This window comes from Heptranchias perlo, chromosome 12 (assembly GCF_035084215.1).
Source record: "Heptranchias perlo isolate sHepPer1 chromosome 12, sHepPer1.hap1, whole genome shotgun sequence".
In the NCBI taxonomy this organism is placed as follows: Eukaryota; Metazoa; Chordata; class Chondrichthyes; order Hexanchiformes; family Hexanchidae; genus Heptranchias; species Heptranchias perlo.
Genome location: NC_090336.1, coordinates 74,113,014 through 74,134,631, shown reverse-complemented (window position 1 = coordinate 74,134,631; position 21,618 = coordinate 74,113,014). Strand labels below are relative to the sequence as shown.

Sequence of the window (21,618 nt, the reverse complement as noted above, 5' to 3'; positions counted from 1 at the left end):
TGCCCTGCCGTATCTGACAAACGTCATTCTGTGTGTGGGGAGTAGGAGATAAGATGATTCGATCACAATCGGCTGTCTTTGTTGTCGTTGTTTGTCCCCCCCCCCCCCATGTGTAGTCCACTTCACTCTACACCAATAAACAGCAGGCACTGTTGGAGCACTTGGGTAAATTCAGGACACATTGCTACACTCACTGAACTTCTGTGCTGTTTCAGCCTCCCTTCTTTCTTGCTGACTCTCGAGCATCTTTTCACTGCTTTCATTGCAGGTACGGCACAGGAACAGGCCATTCGGCCCATCGTACCTGTGCCGGCTCTTTGAAAGAGCTATCCAATTAGTCCCACTCTCCCCTGCTCTTTCTCCGTCGGCCTGTAAATTTTTTCCCTTCGAGTATTTTATCCAATTCCCTTTTGAAAGTTACGATTGAATCTGCTTCCACCGCCCTTTCAGGCAGCGCATTCCAGATCGTAACAACTTGCTGCGTAAAAAAATGTTTCCTCGTGTCACCTCTGGTTCTGTCACTAAAAATCATCCCCTCCTTTGAGCCAGGTCTCTGTTATTGCCACTATATCATTGTCCCATGTGGCGACTTCAGCCTGGAGCTCACCAACCTTAGTTACACACATGCATCTTAGACTGCCTCGCATTTGCCCCCTGCCTGATCCCTCCCTATTTCTGAACTATTCTTTACTCTAGTGCTACTTGTCCCTCCCAGTCGTCTGTGCACCATGTTTCTCCTCTCTAATGTTTCATCCTGGTGCCCACCCCCCTGCCAAATTAGTTTAAGCCCTCCCCCACAGCACTTTCTCTTTCCTTTCCCCTTCCTCCCCGTCATCTGCTTCTTTTTTCCCGTTTCTCTGCTGTTTTTACTTTCTATGTTCCTGTACTCTCTACTGCTGCGATGTTATTGTTTTCTCTGCATCTTTCGGACTTTCAGCTCGTGTTTTTTTTAAACTCTCTCCCTCTTGTGCCTCAATGTCACACCAACATCTGGGGTCACATGTGAGGAATGACGACCTGGGGTGACTTATCAGATCATGGTCAACGCCCAGGGAAGCAGACTGCAGCACGAGCCAGCGCTCTCAGAACAGGGCAGAGGAAAGAAAGCACGCATGTGATATGCCAGCTCTGAGGTACTAATACGAGCAGCACGGAGTCATGGCCAGCATGCTGGCACAAAGTCCACAAACTTAGGGTTCCTTACATTGGGACACCAAATAAAAATCCTACTGTGCAGTTATGAAATACAGTGGAGTTTTTAACATACGAACATAAGAAATAGGAGCAGGAGTGGGCCATACGGCCCCTCAAGTCTGCTCCGCCATTCAATAAGATCATGGCTGATCTTCGACCTCAACTCCACTTTCCCGCCCGATCCCCATATCCCTTGATTTACTTAGAGTCCAGAAATCTTACGATCTCAGCCTTGAATATACTCAACGACTGAGCATCCACAGCTTTCTGGGGTAGAGAATTCCAAAGATTCACAACCCTCTAAGTGAAGGCAAGTTCAAGAAGGAGATAGATATATTTCTTAATGCTAAAGGGATCAAGGGATATGGGGAAAAAGCGGTAACAGGGTACTGAGTTAGACGATCAGCCATGATCATTTTGAATGGCAGAGCAGACCCGAAGGGCCGAATGGCCTACTCTTGCTTCTATTTTCTATGTTTCTATATCTTTCCTTGGATAAGGAGACCAAAACTGTACACAGTACTTCAGGTGAGGTCTCACCAAAGCCCTGTACAATTGCAGCAAGAATTCCTTACTTTTGTACTCCATCCCCCTTGCAATAAAGGCCAACATACCATTTGCCTTCCTAATCTTGCTGTACCCGCATGTAAACTTTCTGTGTTTCGTGTACTTGGACACCCAAATCTCTCTGAACACCAACATTTAACAGTTTCTCACCATTTAAAAAATATTCTGTTTTTCTATTCTCCCTACCAAAGTGAATAACCTCACATTTCCCCACATTATACTCCATCTGCAACCTTCTTGCCCACTCACTTAACCTGTCTATATCCCTTTGTAGACTCTGAGTCCTCCTGTGCTGGAGTCATCTGATTGCATCTCACTCTCCAATCAGTATTCAGTTCTGGGGGGTGCAGCCAGAGCCAAGACCAGAGCACCATGGGTGACTCAGCTGTACGAGGGGGGAGGAGAAAGGTCGAGAGAGCAATTGTGATAGGGGATTCTATAGTTAGGGAAACAGACAGGCATTTCTGCGGCCGCAAACGTGTTTCCAGGATGGTACGTTGCCTCCCTGGTGCCAGGGTCATGGATGTCACTGAGCGGCTGCAGGACATTCTGAAGGGGGAGGATGAACAGCCAGAGGTCGTGGTACATATCGGTACCAACGACATTGGTAAAAAGAGGGATGAGGTCCTGCAAGCAGAATATAAGCAGTTAGGAAATTAGTTAAAAAGCAGGACCTCAAGGGTAGTGATCTCAGGATTACTCCCAGTGCCACGTGCTGGTGAGTATAGGAATAGGAGAATAGACAGGGTGAATGCGTGGCGGGAGGGTTGGTGCAGGAGGGAGGGATTTCGATTCCTGAGGAATTGGGACCGATTCTGGGGGAGGTGGGACCTGTACAAGCCGGACGGGTTGCACCTCAACAGATCCGGGACTAATGTCCTCTCAGGGGGGTTTGCTACTGCTGTTGGGGAGGGTTTAAACTGGAGTGTCAGGGGGATGGGAACCTGAGCGGGGAGTCGGGAGAGTAAAGTTGAAAGCAGCAAGAGAGGGGAGGACCCAGGGGAAATTTACAATACAAATAGTACAAATGGTTGTTCAAGAACAAGTGAAAGGGAAAAACGTAGAGCAGCAGAAAGAGAGTGTACTTTAGGCACTACAGATGAAGTGAAAACTAGAAGGTGTAAGGCGATTAACCCAGCATCAAAGCTGAAGGACAGGCTAGGGTGTGTGGCCCAACTAAGAGTTCCATATACAAACGCACGGAGTATAAGGAATAAATTAAATGAACGACAGGCACAAATTCAAATTGGAGGGTATGACATGATAGCTATTACTGAGACATGGCTGCAGGATGGTCAGGATTGGGAACTAAATATACCGGGTTATAAGGTCTACAGGAGAGGTAGGGAAAATGGAAGAAGGGGAGGAGTAGCTTTAGTGATTAGAGATGAAATCACTTCAGTGATAAAGGAGGATATAACGAGAGGTAAGCAGCCAATAGAGACCTTATGGGTTGAATTGAGAAATAGGAAAGGATCTAAGACTATAATGGGTGTTGTGTATAGGACCCATGGCAGCAGCTCTGAAGTGCTAGATTGTATAAATGCAGAGATTAGACAAGCGTGTAAGAAAGGCATAGTGGTCTTAATGGGGGACTTTAACCTTCACATAGATTGGGAAAAGCAGAATAGCAACTGTCAGAAAGGTGGTGAATTTCTAGAGTGTGTCCAGGATAGTTTTCCACAGCAGTATGTCCCAGAGGCAACAAGGGGGCAAGCCATACCAGATTTAGTAATGAGTAATGAACCAGATTTAGTTAACGGCTTAACTGTGCGTGAACATCTATCCAATAGTGATCATAACATGATCGAGTTCAATGTAGTGTTTGAAAGGGAAAAAAGTGAATCAGCTGCTAAGATTCTAGACTTGGGTAAGGCCGACTTCAATGGGATGAGAAAGAGACTGTCCACAGTAAACTGGGCAAATCTGTTAATGGGCAAAACGACTGATGATCAGTGGGAAATGTTTAAAGAAACATTTAACATGATACAGAATCGATTTATACCCCTGAGGGGCAAGAACTCTACTTGCCAAAAAAAACAGCCATGGACAACTAAAGAGGTAAGGGACAGTATAAGACATAAGGAAAGGGCATACAAAAAGGCAAAAAATGGCACAGATCCTGGCGAATGGGAAAGATACAAAGATCAACAAAGGGTCACAAAACAGATAGTAAGAGCTACAAAAAGAGAGTATGAAAAGAAACTTGCAAGGGATATCAAAACCAATACGAAGAACTTTTATAGTTATATTAGGAAAAAGAGGGTGGTCAGGAGCAGTGTTGGCCCCTTAAAAACTGAAAGTGGGGATATTGTCATTGACAATGGGGAAATGGCAGACATGTTGAACAATTACTTTGCGTCAGTATTTACAGTAGAAAAAGAGGATAGCATGCCAGAAATCCCAAGAAAACTAATATTGAATCAGGGACAGGGACTCGATAAAATTAACATAAGTAAAGCAACAGTAATGAAGAAAATAATAGCACTAAAGAGTGACAAATCCCCAGGACCAGATGGTTTCCATCCCAGGGTTTTAAAGGAAGTAGGTGAGCACATTGAAAGATTATAGTTAGGGCATCTGCAAAGTTCTCTAGATTCAGGAACCGTCCCTCCAGATTGGAAAATTGCACATGTCACTCCGCTTTTTAAGAAAGGAGAGGGAAACCAGGGAATTATAGACCAGTTAGCCTAACATCTGTTGTGGGGAAAATGCTGGAGTCTGTAATTAAGGATAGGGTGACTGAACACCTCGAGAATTTTCAGTTCATCAGCGAGAGCCAGCATGGATTTGTGAAAGGTAGGTCGTGCCTGACAAACCTGATTGAATTTTTTGAAGAGGTGACTAAAATAGTGGACAGGGGAATGTCAATGGATGTTATTTATATGGACTTCCAGAAGGCATTTGATAAGGTCCAACATAAGAGACTGTTAGCTAAGATAGAAGCCCATGGAATCGAGGGAAAAGTACGGACTTGGTTCGGAAGTTAGCCGAGCGAAAGGCGACAGAGAGTAGGGATAATGGGAAGGTACTCACATTGGCAGGATGTGACTAGTGGAGTCCCACAGGGATCTGTCTTGGGGCCTCAATTATTCACAATATTTATTAATGACTTAGATAAAGGCAGAGAAAGTCTCATATCTAAGTTCGCCAATGACACAAAGATTGGTGGCATTGTAAGCAGTGCAGATGATAACATAAAATTACAAAGGGATATTGATTAGGTGAATGGGCAAAACTGTGGCAAATGGAATTCAATGTAGGCAAATGTGAGGTCATCCACTTTGGACCAAAAAAGGATAGAACAGGGTACTTTCTAAATGGTAAAAAGTTAAAAACAGTGGATGTCCAAAGGGACCTAGGGGTTCAGGTACATAGATTGTTGAAGTGTCATGAACAGGTGCAGAAAATAATCAAGAAGGCTAATGGAATGCTGGCCTTTATATCCAGAGGACTGGAGTACAAGGGGGCAGAAGTTATGCTGCAGCTATACAAAACCTTGGTTAGACCGCACCTGGAGTACTGTGAGCAGTTCTGGGCACCGCACCTTCGGAAGGACATATTGGCCTTGGAGGGAGTGCAGCGTAGGTTTACTAGAATGATACCCGGACTTCAAGGGTTAAGTTACGAGGAGAGATTACACAAATTGGGGTTGTAGTCTCTCGAGTTTAGAAGGTTAAGGGGTGATCTGATTGAAGTTTATAAGATATTAAGGGGAACGGATAGGGTGGATAGAGAGAAACTATTTCCGATGGTTGGGGATTCTAGGACTAGGGGGCACAGTTCAAAAAATAGAGCCAGATCTTTCAGGAGTGAGATTAGAAAACATTTCTACACACAATGGGTGGTAGAAGTTTGGAACTCTCTTCCGCAAACGGCAATTGATACTAGCTCAATTGCTAATTTTAAATCTGAGATGGATAGCTTTTTGCCAACCAAAGGTATTAAGGGATATGGGCCAAAGGCAGGTATATGGAGTTAGATCACAGATCAGCCATGATTACTTTCCCACCTAGCTTTATACCGTCAGCAAACTTGGATACACTGCACTCTGTCCCTTCATCTAAGACATTAACATAGAAACGTAGAAAATAGGAGCAAGAGTAGGCCATTCGGCCCTTCGGGCCTGCTCCGCCATTCAAAATGATCATGGCTGATCGTCTAACTCAGTACCCTGTTCCCACTTTTTCCCCATATCCCTTGATCCCTTTAGCATTAAGAAATATATCTATCTCCTTCTTGAATACATCTAATGACTTGGCCTCCACTGTCTTCTGTGGTAGAGAATTCCACAGGTTCACCAGCCTCTGAGTGAAGAAATTTCTCCTCATCTCGGTTCTAAATGGCATACCCCGTATCCTGAGACTGTGACTCCTGGTTCTGGACTCCCCAGCCATCGGGAACATCCTCCCTGCATCTAGTCTGTCTCGTCCTGTTAGAGTTTTATATGTTTCGATGAGATCACCTCTCATTCTTCTAAACTCTAGTGAATATAGGCCTAGTCGACCCAATCTCTCCTCATACGTCAGTCCTGCCATACCAGGAATCAGTCTGGTAAACCTTTGTTGCACTCCCTCCATGGCAAGGACATCCTTCCTCAGATAAGGAGACCAAAACTGCACACAATACTCCAGATGTGGTCTCACCAAGGCCTTGTATAACTGCGGTAAGACATCCCTGCTCCTGTACTCAAATCCTCTTGCAATGAACGCCAACATACCATTCGCCTTCCTAACCGCATGCTGCACCTGAATGCTCACTTTCAGCGACTGGTGTACAAGGACACCCAGGTCTCGTTGCACCTTCCCTTTTCCCAATCTATCACATTTATCCACATCTGCCATGTTCTTGCCCACTCACCCAACTTGTGTAAATCACATTGGAGCCTCTTTGCATCCTCCTCACAGCTCACATTCCACCCCAGCTTTGTGTTGTCTGCAAACTTGGAAATGTTACATTTAGTTCCCTCATCCAAATCATTGATATATATTGTGAATAGCTGGGGCCCAAGCACTGATCCCTGCGGTACCCCACTAGTCACTGCCTGCCACCTGGAAAAAGACCTGTTTATTCCTACTCTTTGTTTCCTGTCTGTCAACCAATTCTCAATCCATGCCAGTATATTCCCCCCAATCCCATGTGCTTTAATTTTGCACACTAACCTCTTGTGTGGGACCTTATCAAAAGCCTTCTGAAAATCCAAATACACCACATCCACTGGTTCTCCCCTATCTATTCTACTAGTTACATCCTCAAAAAACTCCAGTAGATTTGTTAAGCATGATTTCCCTTTCATAAACCCGTGTTGACTTTGTCCAATCCTGTTAATGCCCTCCAAGTGTTCTGTTATAATAGACTCTACCATTTTCCCCACTACTGATGTTAGGCTAACTGGTCTGCAATTCCCTGTTTTTTCTCTCCCTCCTTTTTTGAATAGTGGGGTTACATTTGCCACCCTCCAATCTGTAGGAACTGTTCCAGAGTCTATAGAATTTTGGAAGATGATCACCAATGCATCCACTATTTCCAAGGCCACTTCCTTTCGTACTCTGGGATGTAGATTATCAGGCCCTGGGGATTTGTCAGCCTTTAGCCCCATTAATTTCCCTTGCACTATTTTTTTAAATTAATACTGGTTTCCTTCAGTTCCTCCCTCTCACTGGACCCTTGGTTCCCTAACATTTCTGGCAGGTTATTTGTGTCCTTTGTGAAGACAGAACCAAAGTATGTGTTTAATTGTTCTGCCATTTCTTTGTTCTCCATTATAATTTCCCCCATTTCTGACTGTAAGGGACATATATTTGTCTTCACTAATCTTTATCTCTTGACATATTTATAGAAGCTTTTAGTCAGTTTTTGTGTTCCCTGCTAGTTTACTCTGAAGATTGTAAATAGCTGAGGCCCAAGCACTGATCCTTGCGGTACCCCACTAGTTACAGCCTGCCAATCTGAAAATAACCCGTTTATCCCTACTCTCTGTTTTCTGCCCGTTAACGAATCCTCTATCCATGCTAATATGTTACCCCAAACCCCATGAGCCCTTATCTTGTGTAACAACCTTTTGTGTGGCACCTTATTGAATGCCTTTTGAAAATCCAAATATACTCCATCCACTGGTTCCCCTTTATCTACCCTGCTAGTTACATCCTCAAAAAACTCTGGTAGATTTGTCAAATACGATTTCCCTTTCATAAAACCGTGTTGACTCTGGCTGATCATATTATGATTTTCTAAGTGCTCTGTTACTTCGTCCTTAATAATGGATTCCAGCATTTTCCCGACTACTGATGTCAGGCTAACTGGTCTGTAGTTCCCTGTTTTCTCTCTCCCTCCTTTCTTGAATAGCGGTGTTATATTTGCTACCTTCCAATCCACTGGGACCATTCTAAAATCTAGGGAATTCTGGAAGATCACAACCAATGCATCCACTATCTCTGCAGCCACCTCTTTTAGAACCCTGGGGTGTAGGCCGTCAGGTCCAGGGGAATTGTCAGCTTTTAGTCCCATTAATTTCTCCAGTACTTTTTCATTACTAATATTAATTACTTTAAGTTCCTCACTCTTGTTCGATCCTTGGTTCCCCACTATTTCTGGTATGTTTCTCTCACTATGTAACATTGCAAACTATATAAGTTACTGCTCAAGAAAGTACTTGCATTTATATGGCGCCTTTGAAGACCTCAGGATGTCCTAATGCGTTTTACAGCCAATGAAGTTCTTATGAGGTGTTGTCACTGTTATAATGTAGGAAACGCGGCGGCCAATTTGCGCACAGCAAGATCCCACAAACAGCAATGTGATGATCTGCTTTTAGTAATGTTGGTTGAGGGATAAATATTGGCCAGGACACCAGAGAGAACGCCCCTGCTCGTCTTCGAAATAGTGCCAAGGGACCTTTTACGTCCACCTGAGAGGGCAGTCAGGGCCTCGGTTGACGTTTCATCCGAAAGACGGCACCTGCGACAGTGCGGCACTCACTCAGCACTGCACTGGGAGTGTCAGCCTGGATTACGGGCTCAAGTCTCGCTTCTGACCCAGAGGCGAGAGTGCTGCCCACTGAGCCACGGCCAATCAAAACCTTTTCTCACTACTCAGTCATCAGGATGACTCCACATTATCTGGGGAACTGGAGAAGAAATGACTCATTGAATTTTTTGCACAATTGCATGTCATCCTTTCTTCCTGTTTTGGCTATTAATTTTTAATAGAGGCTGGTGGATCCCCCATGGCATTGCTCACATTAAGTCAGGGGGCCAGGGGGTGGATATAGGTTTTTTTAAAAATAAGAACAGGAGCATTAAGCCATGTAACACAAAATGTATTACTCTGCTGCTAAGGGGCGTGGTAAATGGCCTTCTTAATATAAATAGGGATAGCTGAGATCAATTAGAGGTCAATTGCTTTAAGCACATTCCGAGGTCAATTAGAGGCCAATTGCTTTAAGCACATTCAGAGGTCAATTAGAGGCCAATTGCTTTAAGCACATTCGGAGGTCAATTGGAGGCCAATTGCTTTAAGCACATTCGGAGGTCAATTGGAGGCCAATTGCTTTAAGCACATTCAGAGGTCAATTGGAGGCCAATTGCTTTAAGCACATTCAGAGGTCAATTAGAGGCCAATTGCTTTAAGCACATTCAGAGGTCATTTGGAGGCCAATTGCTTTAAGCACATTCGGAGGTCAATTAGAGGCCAATTGCTTTAAGCACATCCAGAGGTCAATTAGAGAGCATTTTCTGTCGCTGGGGAAGTTTCTCTGAAAACAGCAGGAACTGACTGATTTTCTTTCTATTTTTGAAATACATTTCACTTGACACAAAAATCTGCACGTGTGACAGTAGTGGCAATGGGCCTTTGCGTCACCACACACACACACACACACACACACAGGTGAAGGTATCAAGTTGGGGAACGGCACTTCCAAAGCACTGGTGAGGGCGAGGGCAGAAGAGGATCGGGTGTGAGGGACGGACAGGATATTTTGACAGCGCGACAAGGGCACGAAGCAAAGGGAATCCTCACAAGAGGCTATACCCGGGCTGCTGTGGGATCCTGAACTTGCTTCACGCAGGTCGACTAAAGGATTTCAACCATTTCTGTATTGCAGAGACACAATCCATGTACAAGCTCTTTTAGAGCACGGCCGTGCGCCAGACTTTGTCAATAAAACCACAGAAAAGCCTTACACTTTGCTTCTTCCTCCGCGCGCGAAGTGCTGTGACAGGATTTCCACAAAAAATGCTGCCCGCACCTGGGAACAGAACCAAGAGGTCATTAAGGTGGTGAGACCGGCATTTATAGACGTACTTTACAAGGGACAGGACTATTTTGGTACACCTGACTGGTCCCAAAGCTCAAATACTTCCATACCCCTCAATCGCCTCTTTGGCCTGAAAACTGCCCAGCTCCCTCCTCAATTTGCCGACCATCTCCCCAGATAGTTTGTTGCATGCATTTCCCCCGCCCTCTCCAGGAAGCAGTTCATTCTAAGCCGTCGGCTCAGCTTCCCTCTTCCGAGCTCAGGTCCCCGCCCCCTCGATGCGGAAATTGGCCCGCGAGAATCCGCGGGCCGCGATCCTGGCGATTGAGCCTGCTGGTGCCCTCCGAGCGCTGAGGTCACCGGAGTTTGCCGGGTCAGCAGGAGGGGAGGGCAGGGCATATTTGCATGGGGCCGCGACTCTCTGGTACCCCATGAGGCTGCCCCCGTTCAGCCCTCCCTTGGCCCCTTCTGCAAGGGGAACGATCCAAATTTCTTTGACCCCCCCCCCCCCCTTGGTGTTGTTGGCCTTGTGAGGGGACACCCCTGCTGTAGCAAACTAGCTTTCATCTTATATTCCCCAATTCCCCTTCCATTTGGAAGTGACAGTGCAGCTGGGAATTATTTTCCTGTATATTTTTGATCTACAAAAAGAAAAATCGGACCTTCAGAAATAATTTAAAAGTTTGGAGACCTGAACAACCTATCGTTGCCTTGCTCACAAACAGCTAACTTTTAGGAGTTTCTCTGATGCACCATGATCTCTAACTTAAAGGAACTTTTTAAGGCAGCTTCTCTCGTATATATCACCCCCTTTTCCAACAAGCCTTTTTATGTAGCTCTTCATGGTTACTCCTGGTCTTGAAATTTTATTTTAAACCAAAAACGAACAAGCTAATTCAGAATTCTCTGCGCTGTTTGAGGTCGACCTGCTCACTCTGCTACTTCCTTATTTCTCTTGCAAGGACAATAGTGTTTTGCCAACATAGTATGTACTTTCAGAGAAGACGGCAGTAGAAGATTCTGGGTGGCTCTGTGGACTCTTGTTACTTTACTTCGTAACATCGAGTGCAATAACGACACTGAAGTTACATGAGTGAAAAGAGCAGAGAATTCTGAGAGGTGCAAAGGAAATTAGAATCATAGAACGTATTCGGCCCATCGTGCCTGTGCCAGCTCTTTGAAAGAGCTATCCTGCTCTTTCCCCACAGCCCTGCAAATTTCTCCCCTTCAAGTATTCATCCAATTCCCTTTTGAAAGTTATTGCTGAATCTGCTTCCACCGCCCTTTCAGGCAGCGCATTCCAGATCGAAACAACTCGCTGAGTGAAAAAAAATTCATTGCAGTACTTTGAAAGGGGTTAATTATAGAAAGAAGTGGACGTTTCATTACCGTGTGTCAGGTCACTCGCGTCATCTTCAAGCCTGGTATCAGGAGCTCCTGCCCAGCAGGCACCAGCAGCAGACCCTGTGGACAGTCTCCCAGCGCTGTGTGGCCTCTGGGCAGTTGACGCCCTTCGAGATGAACCATGCTGCCTGGAAGCTGGCCTTCCGGGGGTTATTTGATCACCTGTACATTTAAAGGAACAGTTTGTTTTTACAGAAGACTGTCAATATGGAGTCAAAACATTGTTTTAAAAAAAAGACTAATTTTGCACAGATTTCTCCATATGCAGTATTCCAATCAAATATATTGATTAAGACGCTCAACATTTAGAGGGTCTAAGCTAAAGTGTGCGATGGTGTACAACTTTTTTTTTAAATTATCTATTTTACTGGCAGTCTGCTGGTCTACTACCACTTTTGTGTACAAACATTAACAGCATGAGTAAGTCGTTATGACAAGACACTAGAAATGTTTATGTTCTTTCCTGTTTATGATCACATTTCATGGGTGCTTGTGGCGTTTTTAATAATCGCTCGGGAGTTATCCCACAGACCTAGATTTTCAAGATCCTCAGCTGAGATGCCATCCTTAATAGCTTCCTTCACAATTAGCCAATCCTTACTGACGGTACTGTTAGACTGGACGCAGGTCTCACTCACAGGAATGTCGTCCAAATGCTTCAAATGTGGGATTAGCTTTTTAACTGACTCCCTGTAGTTACAATTTGAATCCTGGGGAGGGGGGGAGGAAATAATGACAAAAATGACAACCGTTTTCATCGTGATTTATGGATCTTGTCAACATACTTTTAAGTTTCAATTTTCATTAAAAATGTCAAACAAAATTCTAAGCGGTCAAAGTTCTTCCCAGACTAATTTCTGATCAACAGTAACAACTTGCATTGGTATAGCATCTATAACGTAGTAAAAAAAAATCCCCAGGTGCTTCACAGAGGCGTAAGCAAAAGGAAAAAAACATAATAAAAGTAGTTGGAATGGTAGAATTTTGGGCCGTGCTATAATTAAACAAGGGAGCAGCTCAGAGGGTAAATACACTGTCTAGTCCAGTGCAAACCAGCTAGATATAAGAACATAAGAACATAAGAAATAGGAGCAGGAGTAGGCCAGTCGGCCCCTCGAGCCTGCTCCGCCATTCAATAAGATCATGGCTGATCTGATCCTAACCTCAAATCTAAATTCATGTCCAATTTCCTGCCCGCTCCCCGTAACCCCTAATTCCCTTTACTTCTAGGAAACTGTCGATTTCTGTTTTAAATTTATTTATTTAATGATGTAGCTCCTCAGAGCCAGTCCCACCGCACCGCCGTAACTTCGCTGGAAGTGCGGCTGATCGGGAGCAGAGGCGAGGAATTTGCTGGCTGTTATGTTCCATTCCCCTGGTCTGTGCTAACCTCAATCTCTAAAGGGCTTAAAATTTTATAAAGTGATCTTTTTGCTGCCAAGTTTCAGAAAACTACTTTCTTGCTGCTGTGCAAAAGCTTTGTGAATTAGGGGGCTTAAGCTTTCATCTTTGAATAAATGTTGTCACGGCAATAACCAAGTTAAAGTAGTATTTTCTTGTTGTACATTCCTCCCATTCTGTTGCAGTTTGCTCCCTTCGAAACGGAATTTGACCTGTCCTTAAAGCATCAGCAACCGACTGCGTATAGACCACAACAGAAAATAATTTCTAGTCAACAACGCTCACTTGCATAGCGGCTTTGATGCAGTTATTTATTAAATGTAGCAGCCTCCGTGTATAATTCCAGCCACTTTAGAGCATTGTCACCACCAGCAAACAAAGTTTAGTTTAGTTAGTGGCGTGATTCAGCGAGGCGGGACATGGTTTGTATTTGTCCGCAAGGACATTTGTTGTCGTCAAGGAAGCCCCGTAGGTGAAGGTTTGAGGCGCACTCTCCCTCTTTGATGCAGTAAAGCACCCCAATGTGTTTTCGGAGATGTGAAAACGGATGCCAAGCAGTAGCAGTGGAAGAATTAGGAATGATATCCGAATATGTGGCCAGAGGTGGCTTTAGTGAGACTTTTGAGGGCAGTGAGAGAGGTAGCAAGGGGGAGGGGTTTAAGAGCAGAGTTCCAGCGTGTGGGGATGACATGGCTGAAAGTCAGCATTCCAAAGTGTGATTTTTCACAATGTATAGGCCTATTCTCAACTGATGAAAAGAGAACATTTGAAGCTGAGATTCATTCGCACCAACTTACCTCTTGATCCATGAGACTCTGGGCCATATGTCGGCCAATATAAAGCCATAATCTTCTACACTTGATTGGCGTTCTGTTACGACACTTTCCTTTATATAAATGACTAATGCTCTCCTCTTTGCTTGGCCCTGACACCTCTGTTGCTAAAGGTTGGACGGATGGCCACCTCCCACACTGTCTCCACTGCAGCTGGCTAAATGGAGCCAATAGGAGTTACCGGGCATGGGCCTGCCTCCAACCCGACTCCTTCATTCCACCACCACCACCACTCCCAAGTAGGCAGACACTGCAGTCTCTAGTTGGTGAGATCCCGATTGGGAGAAGAGCAGAAAAGAGCATAGAGTGGACGGGCACACATTTACCCTCTGGCTCCAATGCTCATCAAAATCTATGTAAGGAGCCGCACAACACCAGGTTACAGTCCAACGGCTTTATTTGAAATCACAAGCTTTCGGAGCTTTGCTCCTTCACCTGACGAAGGAGCAAAGCCTCCGAAAGCTTGTGATCTCAAATAAAGCTGTTGGAGTATAACCTGGTGTTGTGCGACTCCTTACATTTGTCCACCCCAGTCCATCACCGGCATCTCCACATCATTAAAATCTAGTAGGATGTTCCTTACACTGACTGCGTACAAAAATAATCCTTGTTAACATGCTCAATTTTTTTATTTAAGAGACTCCTGGAGATATTATGCAACATTTTCCTTGCCTTAAATAATACTGTTAAATGTCATCATCCAGATCTGCAGTTATTTGTAAACTGAAGAAAGCATTTACAGGGCAAGAATTGCATCTTTCCTGGGAGAGTGAAAGCAAGATGGAAAAAAAAGCTTCCACTGATTTCCATGATCGCATGAAGCGATTCCAGGTTACTTCACTCACACATGGAGGGATTTAAACACAAGGATGAGGGTTTTAAATTTGAGGCGACGGAGGACCAGGAGCCAAGGCAGGTCAGTGAGGACGGATGTGATGGGTCAGCAGGACTTGGGGTGGGATAGGATCCGGGCAGCAGGGATTTGAATGAGCTGAAGTGTTTGGAGGGGGAAGGATGGGAGGCTGGGCCAGGATAACATTGGGGAATGGGCATTCATGGCTTTTGGTGCTGTGGGAGGAGGAGAAACCTGATTGGAGGGGTTCGCACACGGAGTAGCGGGAGAGATGGGCATGGACGTGAGAGGTACCAACATGTTAGGAACATAGGAACAGGAGTAAGCCAATCAGCCCCTCGTGCCTGCTCCGCCATTTGATAAGATCATGGCTGATCTGTGATCTAGCTCCATATATCTGCCTTTGGCCCATTTCCCTTAATACCTTTGGTCGCCAAAAAGCTATCCATCTCACATTTAAATTCAGCAATTGAGCTAGTATCAATTGCCGTTTGCGGAAGAGAGTTCCAAACTTCTACCACCCTTTGTGTGTAGAAATGTTTTCTAATCTCGCTCCTGAAAGGTCTGGCTCTAATTTTTAGACTGTGCCCCCTACTCCTAGAATCCCCAACCAGCGGAAATAGTTTCTCTCTATCCACCCTATCCGTTCCCCTTAATATCTTATAAACTTCGATCAGATCACCCGTTAACCTTCTAAACTCTAGAGAATACAACCCCAATTTGCGTAATCTCTCCTCGTAACTTAACCCTAAGGGGGTTCAAGGAACTTGGAGGGGAAAGTGGAGTTGGGGATGGGATGGTATTTAATGAGGACAGAGGGGTCGAGGGTGGGATTTTGAGGAAGGGGAGGTGATGGCAGTTTTGAAGAGGAGAGGGACAGCGTCCGAAGAGAGGCGGCCATTTATGATGTCAGCTGGGAAGGGACGTCGGGCAATTAGTTTAGTGGGAATGTGTGATATGGGCTATATGCAAGATTTATTAATTATATATATTTATACATTAAAAAGTATTAACTGACAAAATAACAGTTCCAAATCAAATTCCTATTGGTCAGAATACATATTAATTTTTTTATTGCTCTCACTACACAAATAACTTAAGAAAAAACTCAACTGGAGGTCTGACCCACACAGCTGGAATTTATTCTTTACAGCTGCTCTACTCCAGACTGGGCCAAAGTTACCACATGCCAGTTATTTTCTGTATTGCAAACAAGATAATAAAGATCCTGCTACTGATAACACTAAGCGCGCTGGTTGTGAAACTGCAGTAAACGTTATAAGGGAGATTTTCCGCTTCACAGCTGAGGATATGGTACAACCCTATCCCGTGATGTTTCAACCAGTGGTTTCAGTGGATGGAAAAATGGGGCTGCCGAATTTCACATCTCCCCCAGTATGTCAATCATCATTGTACACGTTGTTACAGCAGCTGAACCTTGTGCACAGCCGCCTTGTAACAATTACTAGCTAAATGAAACATCCATGGGACGATCCAGATGTCCGAGCATAACTCGTCTGCGATTGTCTCCAACGGTAGCTTATTCTCTGGTCGAGCGTTTGTATTAAAATTGTGAGGAAAGTTTACACAGAAACTTGAGATTGGTTCAGTATAAATTTGGGTCAGCAACATTCAATATTACATCGGGCAGAAGCTGCGTTTAATTACTTGACGTTATCCTCGGATGAACAACAGTAAAACAAGCAGGAGCCTGGAAGCACCAGTGGCCGAGGATTTAATTGCAGGCCAGATGGTAGCAGGCATGGGTTCCAGGGCCGCCTGTCTCCTGTCCACCTCGGTTTGCCGAGGCTTTCTTATAGATGGCTGCATGGAAGCTGGGGGGGGGGGGGGGGGGAAAGCTTACGGCTGCTCGAATTGCGGCTTGTGCCATACAGTAGCAGAGAAGCAATAATAACGTAGGAAATACTACAATTTTCGTTTAGTAGAAAAACACACACTACTAAGGTTTCTCACTATAATCACTTTGGAATATTTATTCGGCCATTCTCTGGAAACCCTAATAAAAATAAATCATAAAGCAGAACCTGAAACAAATTCAGAGCCTAGAGGAAACGTACAAACTATACTTGATTTTAGAAAAATTGAAAGCAATCTCTGAACACGCTCTTACAAGAAATCAAAACGTCGAATTTCAGCTCATTTGCTACTTAAAGTTTTTGAGAATACTCAAAAAGAAATCCTAAATTCAAACCTTTACTGACGTTCGGTTCTGATGCATCTAAAATACCCTAGGCAGGAAGTGTTGCATAAATTTCTTTCTTACCAAAATATTGCGTCACTAAAATATCCATAGTGACTTTACCCACGGTAAGTTACATTGTAAGTACTGCTCACAGCGTCTTAAGTGCTCCTTTTATTGCAGGCAGAAACGGCTGTATTAAGGGTCTCCGATAACTGAATGAATTGTTAGCTTCCCTTTTTCACGCTGATCATTGTGGGACTTTATTTCAATTGAAGAGAGGACGTGGTGAGGGCAGTTTGGAGTTACAGAACTGGGAGCAATCCTGGTCTGAACCACTCACCCGCGTTATACACAGGCGGGAAGACGAATTGGAGTGGGCAGCTCGAGCCTCCCCTGCGACGGCGGGAAAAACGGAGAATAAAACACCAGGAACTCTGACCGGCGCTGGGCCTGCTGCAAGAAAGATGGAAAAACCAACTTGTCGGGCTGCGTTGAGGATGAGCGGGAGAGAGAGAGATAAAGAGAGAGAGACCTCATCATACTGGCCATTGTGTATTGCGGGCAAATCGTGTTCGCAGGACCGCGATAAGCGGTGGGGACTGTATATAAAATATGGTCTTATTGCAAGCTATGTAGAATGGCTAAACATGGTCAACCAGAACTTGGGTTTACATTTAATATAAATATGTGGAGATCACACACCCCAACCTGTGATTTTGCATCCATTATTGAATGGATTGAAAATCACAGGCAGGGCTGGGGTGCACATTTTCCTGAAATGCACCATGAGCAGTGAAGTGGAAACTCTCCCCCACTAATTTTATTGCCGAAACAGAGACCCTAGAAGCAGATACTCACTGCTTGGCTGCTCCAGTGACATGAATTACAGGCGATGTCCCTGACCTGTTACCCCCCCACCAGCGCTGGAGGCGAGCAGGCCTAGGGCCGCCACTGAGGTACTCAAACGCCAGCAACATGCTATGGCCTGGCAATGCAGATTTCCGAGTCCACAGCGTGTGCTCCTGAGACTGGACTGTCTCCAGAGTGACCCTCCGCTGAGGTGACGTCATCTGCTTCAGCTGTGCAAAAAATCCCAACTTGCCCTGAATTTCCATTATTCTAAAAACTAAACCGAGCTGCCAATCGGGTCAAAGGTTCTGTCTCGACTGGTTCAATGATCTCTAATAGGATCAGGTGGCATCCGTCAGCGCCTTGGAGGCTGATGCACCAGATCTTCCAAAACGCTTCAAGAAATGTCTGATAAGAATATAAGAAATAGGAGCAGGATTAAGGCCACACTGCCCCTCGAGCCTGCTCCGCCGTTCAATCAGATCATGGCTAATCTTCGACCTCAACTCCACTTTCCCGCCCGATCCCCATATCCCTTGATTCCCCTAGAGTCCAAAAATCTATCAATCTCAGCCTTGAACATACTCAATAACTGAGCATCCACATCCCTCTGGGGTAGAGAATTCCAAAGATTCACAACCCTCTGAACGAAGAAATTCCTCCTCATCTCAGTCCTAAATGGCAGCCACCGTATCCTGAGACTATGTCCCTCTAGTTCTAGACTCTCCAGTCATGGGAAACATCCTCTCAGCATCTACCCTGTCAAGCCTCCTCAGAATCTTATATGTTTCAAAGCAATCACTTCTCATTCTTCTAAACTCCAGATAATATAGGCCCATTGTACTCAATCTCTCCTCATAGGACAACCCTCTCATCCCAGGAACCAATCTAGTGAACCTTCGTTTCACTGCCTCTAAGGCAAGTATATCCTTCCTTAGGTAAGGAGACCAAAACTGTACACAGTACTCCAGGTGTGATCTCACCAAAGCCCTGTACAATTGCAGCAAGACTTCCTTACTTTTGTACTCTAAGACGCTTGCAATAAAGGCCAACATACCATTTGCCTTCCTAATTGCTAGCTGTACCCGCATGTTAACTTTCTGTGTTTCGTGTACAATGACCCGTTTATTCCTACTCTCTGTTTTCTGTCCATTAACCAATCCTCAATCCATTGCTAATATATTACCCCCAATCCAATGAGCCCTAATCTTCTGTAACAACCTTGCATGTGGCACCTTATCGAATGCCTTTTGAAAATCCAAATATACATAGGAACAGGAGTAGGCCATTCAGCCCCTCGTGCCTGCTCCACCATTTGATAAGGTCATGGCTGATCTGTGATCTAACTCCATATACCTGCCTTTGGCCCATATCCCTTAATACCTTTGGTTGCCAAAAAGCTATCCATCTCAGATTTAAATTTAGCAATTGAGCTAGTATCAATTGCCGTTTGCGGAAGAGAGTTCCAAACTTCTACCACCCTTTGTGTGTAGAAATGTTTTCTAATCTCGCTCCTGAAAGGTCTGGCTCTAATTTTTAGACTGTGCCCCCTACTCCTAGAATCCCCAACCAGCGGAAATAGTTTCTCTCTATCCACCCTATCTGTTCCCCTTAATATCTATAAACTTTGATCAGATCACCCCTTAACCTTCTAAACTCTAGAAAATACAACCCCAATTTGTGTAATCTCTCCTCGTAACTTAACCCTTGAAGTCCGGGTATCATTCTAGTAAACTTACGCTGCACTCCCTCCAAGGCCAATATGTCCTTCCGAAGGTGCGGTGCCCAGAACTGCTCACAGTACTCCAGGTGCGGTCTAACCAGGGTTTTGTATAGCTGCAGCATAACTTCTGCCCCCTTGTACTCTAGTCCTCTCGATATAAAGGCCAGATTTCCATTAGCCTTATTGATTATTTTCTGCACCTGTTCATGACACGTCAACGATCTATGTACCTGAACCCCTAAGTCCCTTTGGACATCCACTGTTTTTAACTTTTTACCACTTAGAAAGTACCCTGTTCTATCCTTTTTTGATCCAAAATGGATGACCTCACATTTGTCTACATTGAATTCCATACGACATCCATTGGTTCCCCTTTATCTACCTTGCTAGTCACATCCTCAAAAAACTCTGGTAGATTTGTCAAATACAATTTCCCTTTCATGAAATCATGTTGACTCTGCCTAATCATATTATGATTTTCTAAGTGCTCTGTTAGTACGTCCTTAATAATAGATTCTAGCATTTTCCCTACTACTGACATCAGGCTAGCTGGTCTATAGTTCCCTGTTTTCTCTCTCCCTCCTTTCTTGAAAAGCGGGGTTACATTTGCTACCTTCCAATCCACGGGGCCAGTTCTGGAATGTAGGAAATTCTGGAAGATCAAAACCAATGCATCCACTATCTCTGCAGTCACCTCTTTTAAAACCCTAGGATGCAGGCCATCAGGTCCAGCCATAATAATGGCTTTTAGACCTCTTAATTTTTCTAATACTTTTTCTTTACTAATCTTAATTACTTTAAGTTCCTCCCTCTCATTAGCCCCTTGGTTCCCCACTATTTCCGGTATGCTTTTGTGTCTCCTACTGTGAAGACAGATACAAAACATTTGTTTAACGTCTCTGCCATTTCCTTATTCCCCATTATAATTTCTCCTGTCTCTGCCTCTAAGGGACCCACGTTTACTTTCGCTCATCTCTTCCTTTCTATATACTTATAGAATATTGATTATTGTGGTGAATAAAATCCAAAATCACCCTCCTACAGGTTCTCAGTAATCTTCACTCTGTGAGACCCCTCAAGCCAGCAGCGGTGTCCATTAAAGAAATGTTTGATATTTACAGCACCTTTATAGTGGATTGTACCAGTTTACTCCCAAAGAACTGTAGCCATGAATTGCACTTAGTGATGCAAAGTGCCTCTCTAAAGAGGGTCCCTTTCCCATTATATTAAGGCAGCTGCCAGTAATACAGCAATAATTGCGGCTGTATTTACGTGCCATTATATGACTGCTCTGAAGACAATATCCACAGATTTCACACAGCATTAAGGTGACACCATGTCACGGAAAATTATGATCAGAGATAGAGTGCTTCTCGGTACTTAAAAAGAAAATACAGGCATCTGTGAGGCACTGTTACCTTCATTCCCTTTCATTTGGCAGCTGAGATCCATGGTCTGAAAGTAGAACAGATGCGCAGACAGCTAAATTAGAACTGTTTTCTTAAATTCGATCAGTGTTGGTCTTGGGTCGTTATTGGGACCATTGCTCTCAATAATATAGTAGCCCTTTGGCGTTCCAATTGAAGATTCAAGACCACACATGGTCTTTAGGTGAAGGAGGGTTAGAAGGTGAAGGATAATTGGACCAGGCCATGAAGAGGTAATTCCGTCGCCATTTTAAAATCATACAATCTATCCTTGTATTTATATAATACTTTCATTTTATATTATTATTTATATTTATCATCCATGACGCCGGGGCTAAAAGGGTTAAATTATGAGGACAGGTTGCACAGACTGGGCTTGTATTCCCTCGAGTATAGAAGATTAAGGGGTAATCTAATCGAGGGGTTTAAGTTGATTAAAGGATTTGATAGGGTGGATGGAGAGAAACTATTTCCTCTGGTGGGGAAATCAAGAACTAGGGGGCATAATCTTAGAATAAGGGGCTGCTCTTTCAAAACTGAGATGAGGAGAAACTTCTTCACTCAGAGGGTAGTAGGTCCGTGGAATTTGCTGCCCCAGGAATTTATTTAATGATTTATTTAATGATTTAAAGCTACATCATTAAATAAATTTAAAACAGAAATAGACAGTTTCCTAGAAGTAAAGGGAATTAGGGGTTACGGGGAGCGGGCAGGAAATTGGACATGAATTTAGATTTGAGGTTAGGATCAGATCAGCCATGATCTTATTGAATGGCGGAGCAGGCTCGAGGGGCCGATTGGCCTACTCCTGCTCCTATTTCTTATGTTCTTATAACCTTAAAATTAGAGCTAGGCCGTTCAGGGGTGATGTCAGGAAGAACTTCTTCACACAAAGGGGAGTGGAAAT

The 21,618-nt window shown here is 44.3% G+C and overlaps 1 protein-coding gene across 3 annotated transcripts in view; it reads right to left on the bottom strand.

Annotated features, from left to right (window-relative positions):
* lrrc56 (leucine rich repeat containing 56) overlaps window positions 1-21,618 on the bottom strand; it is a 131,405-nt gene that overhangs the window by 22,303 nt on the left and 87,484 nt on the right. For all 3 annotated transcript variants that reach the window (XM_067994269.1, XM_067994268.1, XM_067994270.1), the window contains exons 8-10: window positions 11,955-12,132; window positions 11,408-11,584; window positions 9,945-10,009 (exon numbers count right to left, since the gene is read on the bottom strand). In XM_067994269.1, coding sequence (XP_067850370.1) covers window positions 9,945-10,009; window positions 11,408-11,584; window positions 11,955-12,132 — 420 coding nt within the window. The remainder of the gene's footprint in view (window positions 1-9,944; window positions 10,010-11,407; window positions 11,585-11,954; window positions 12,133-21,618) is intronic.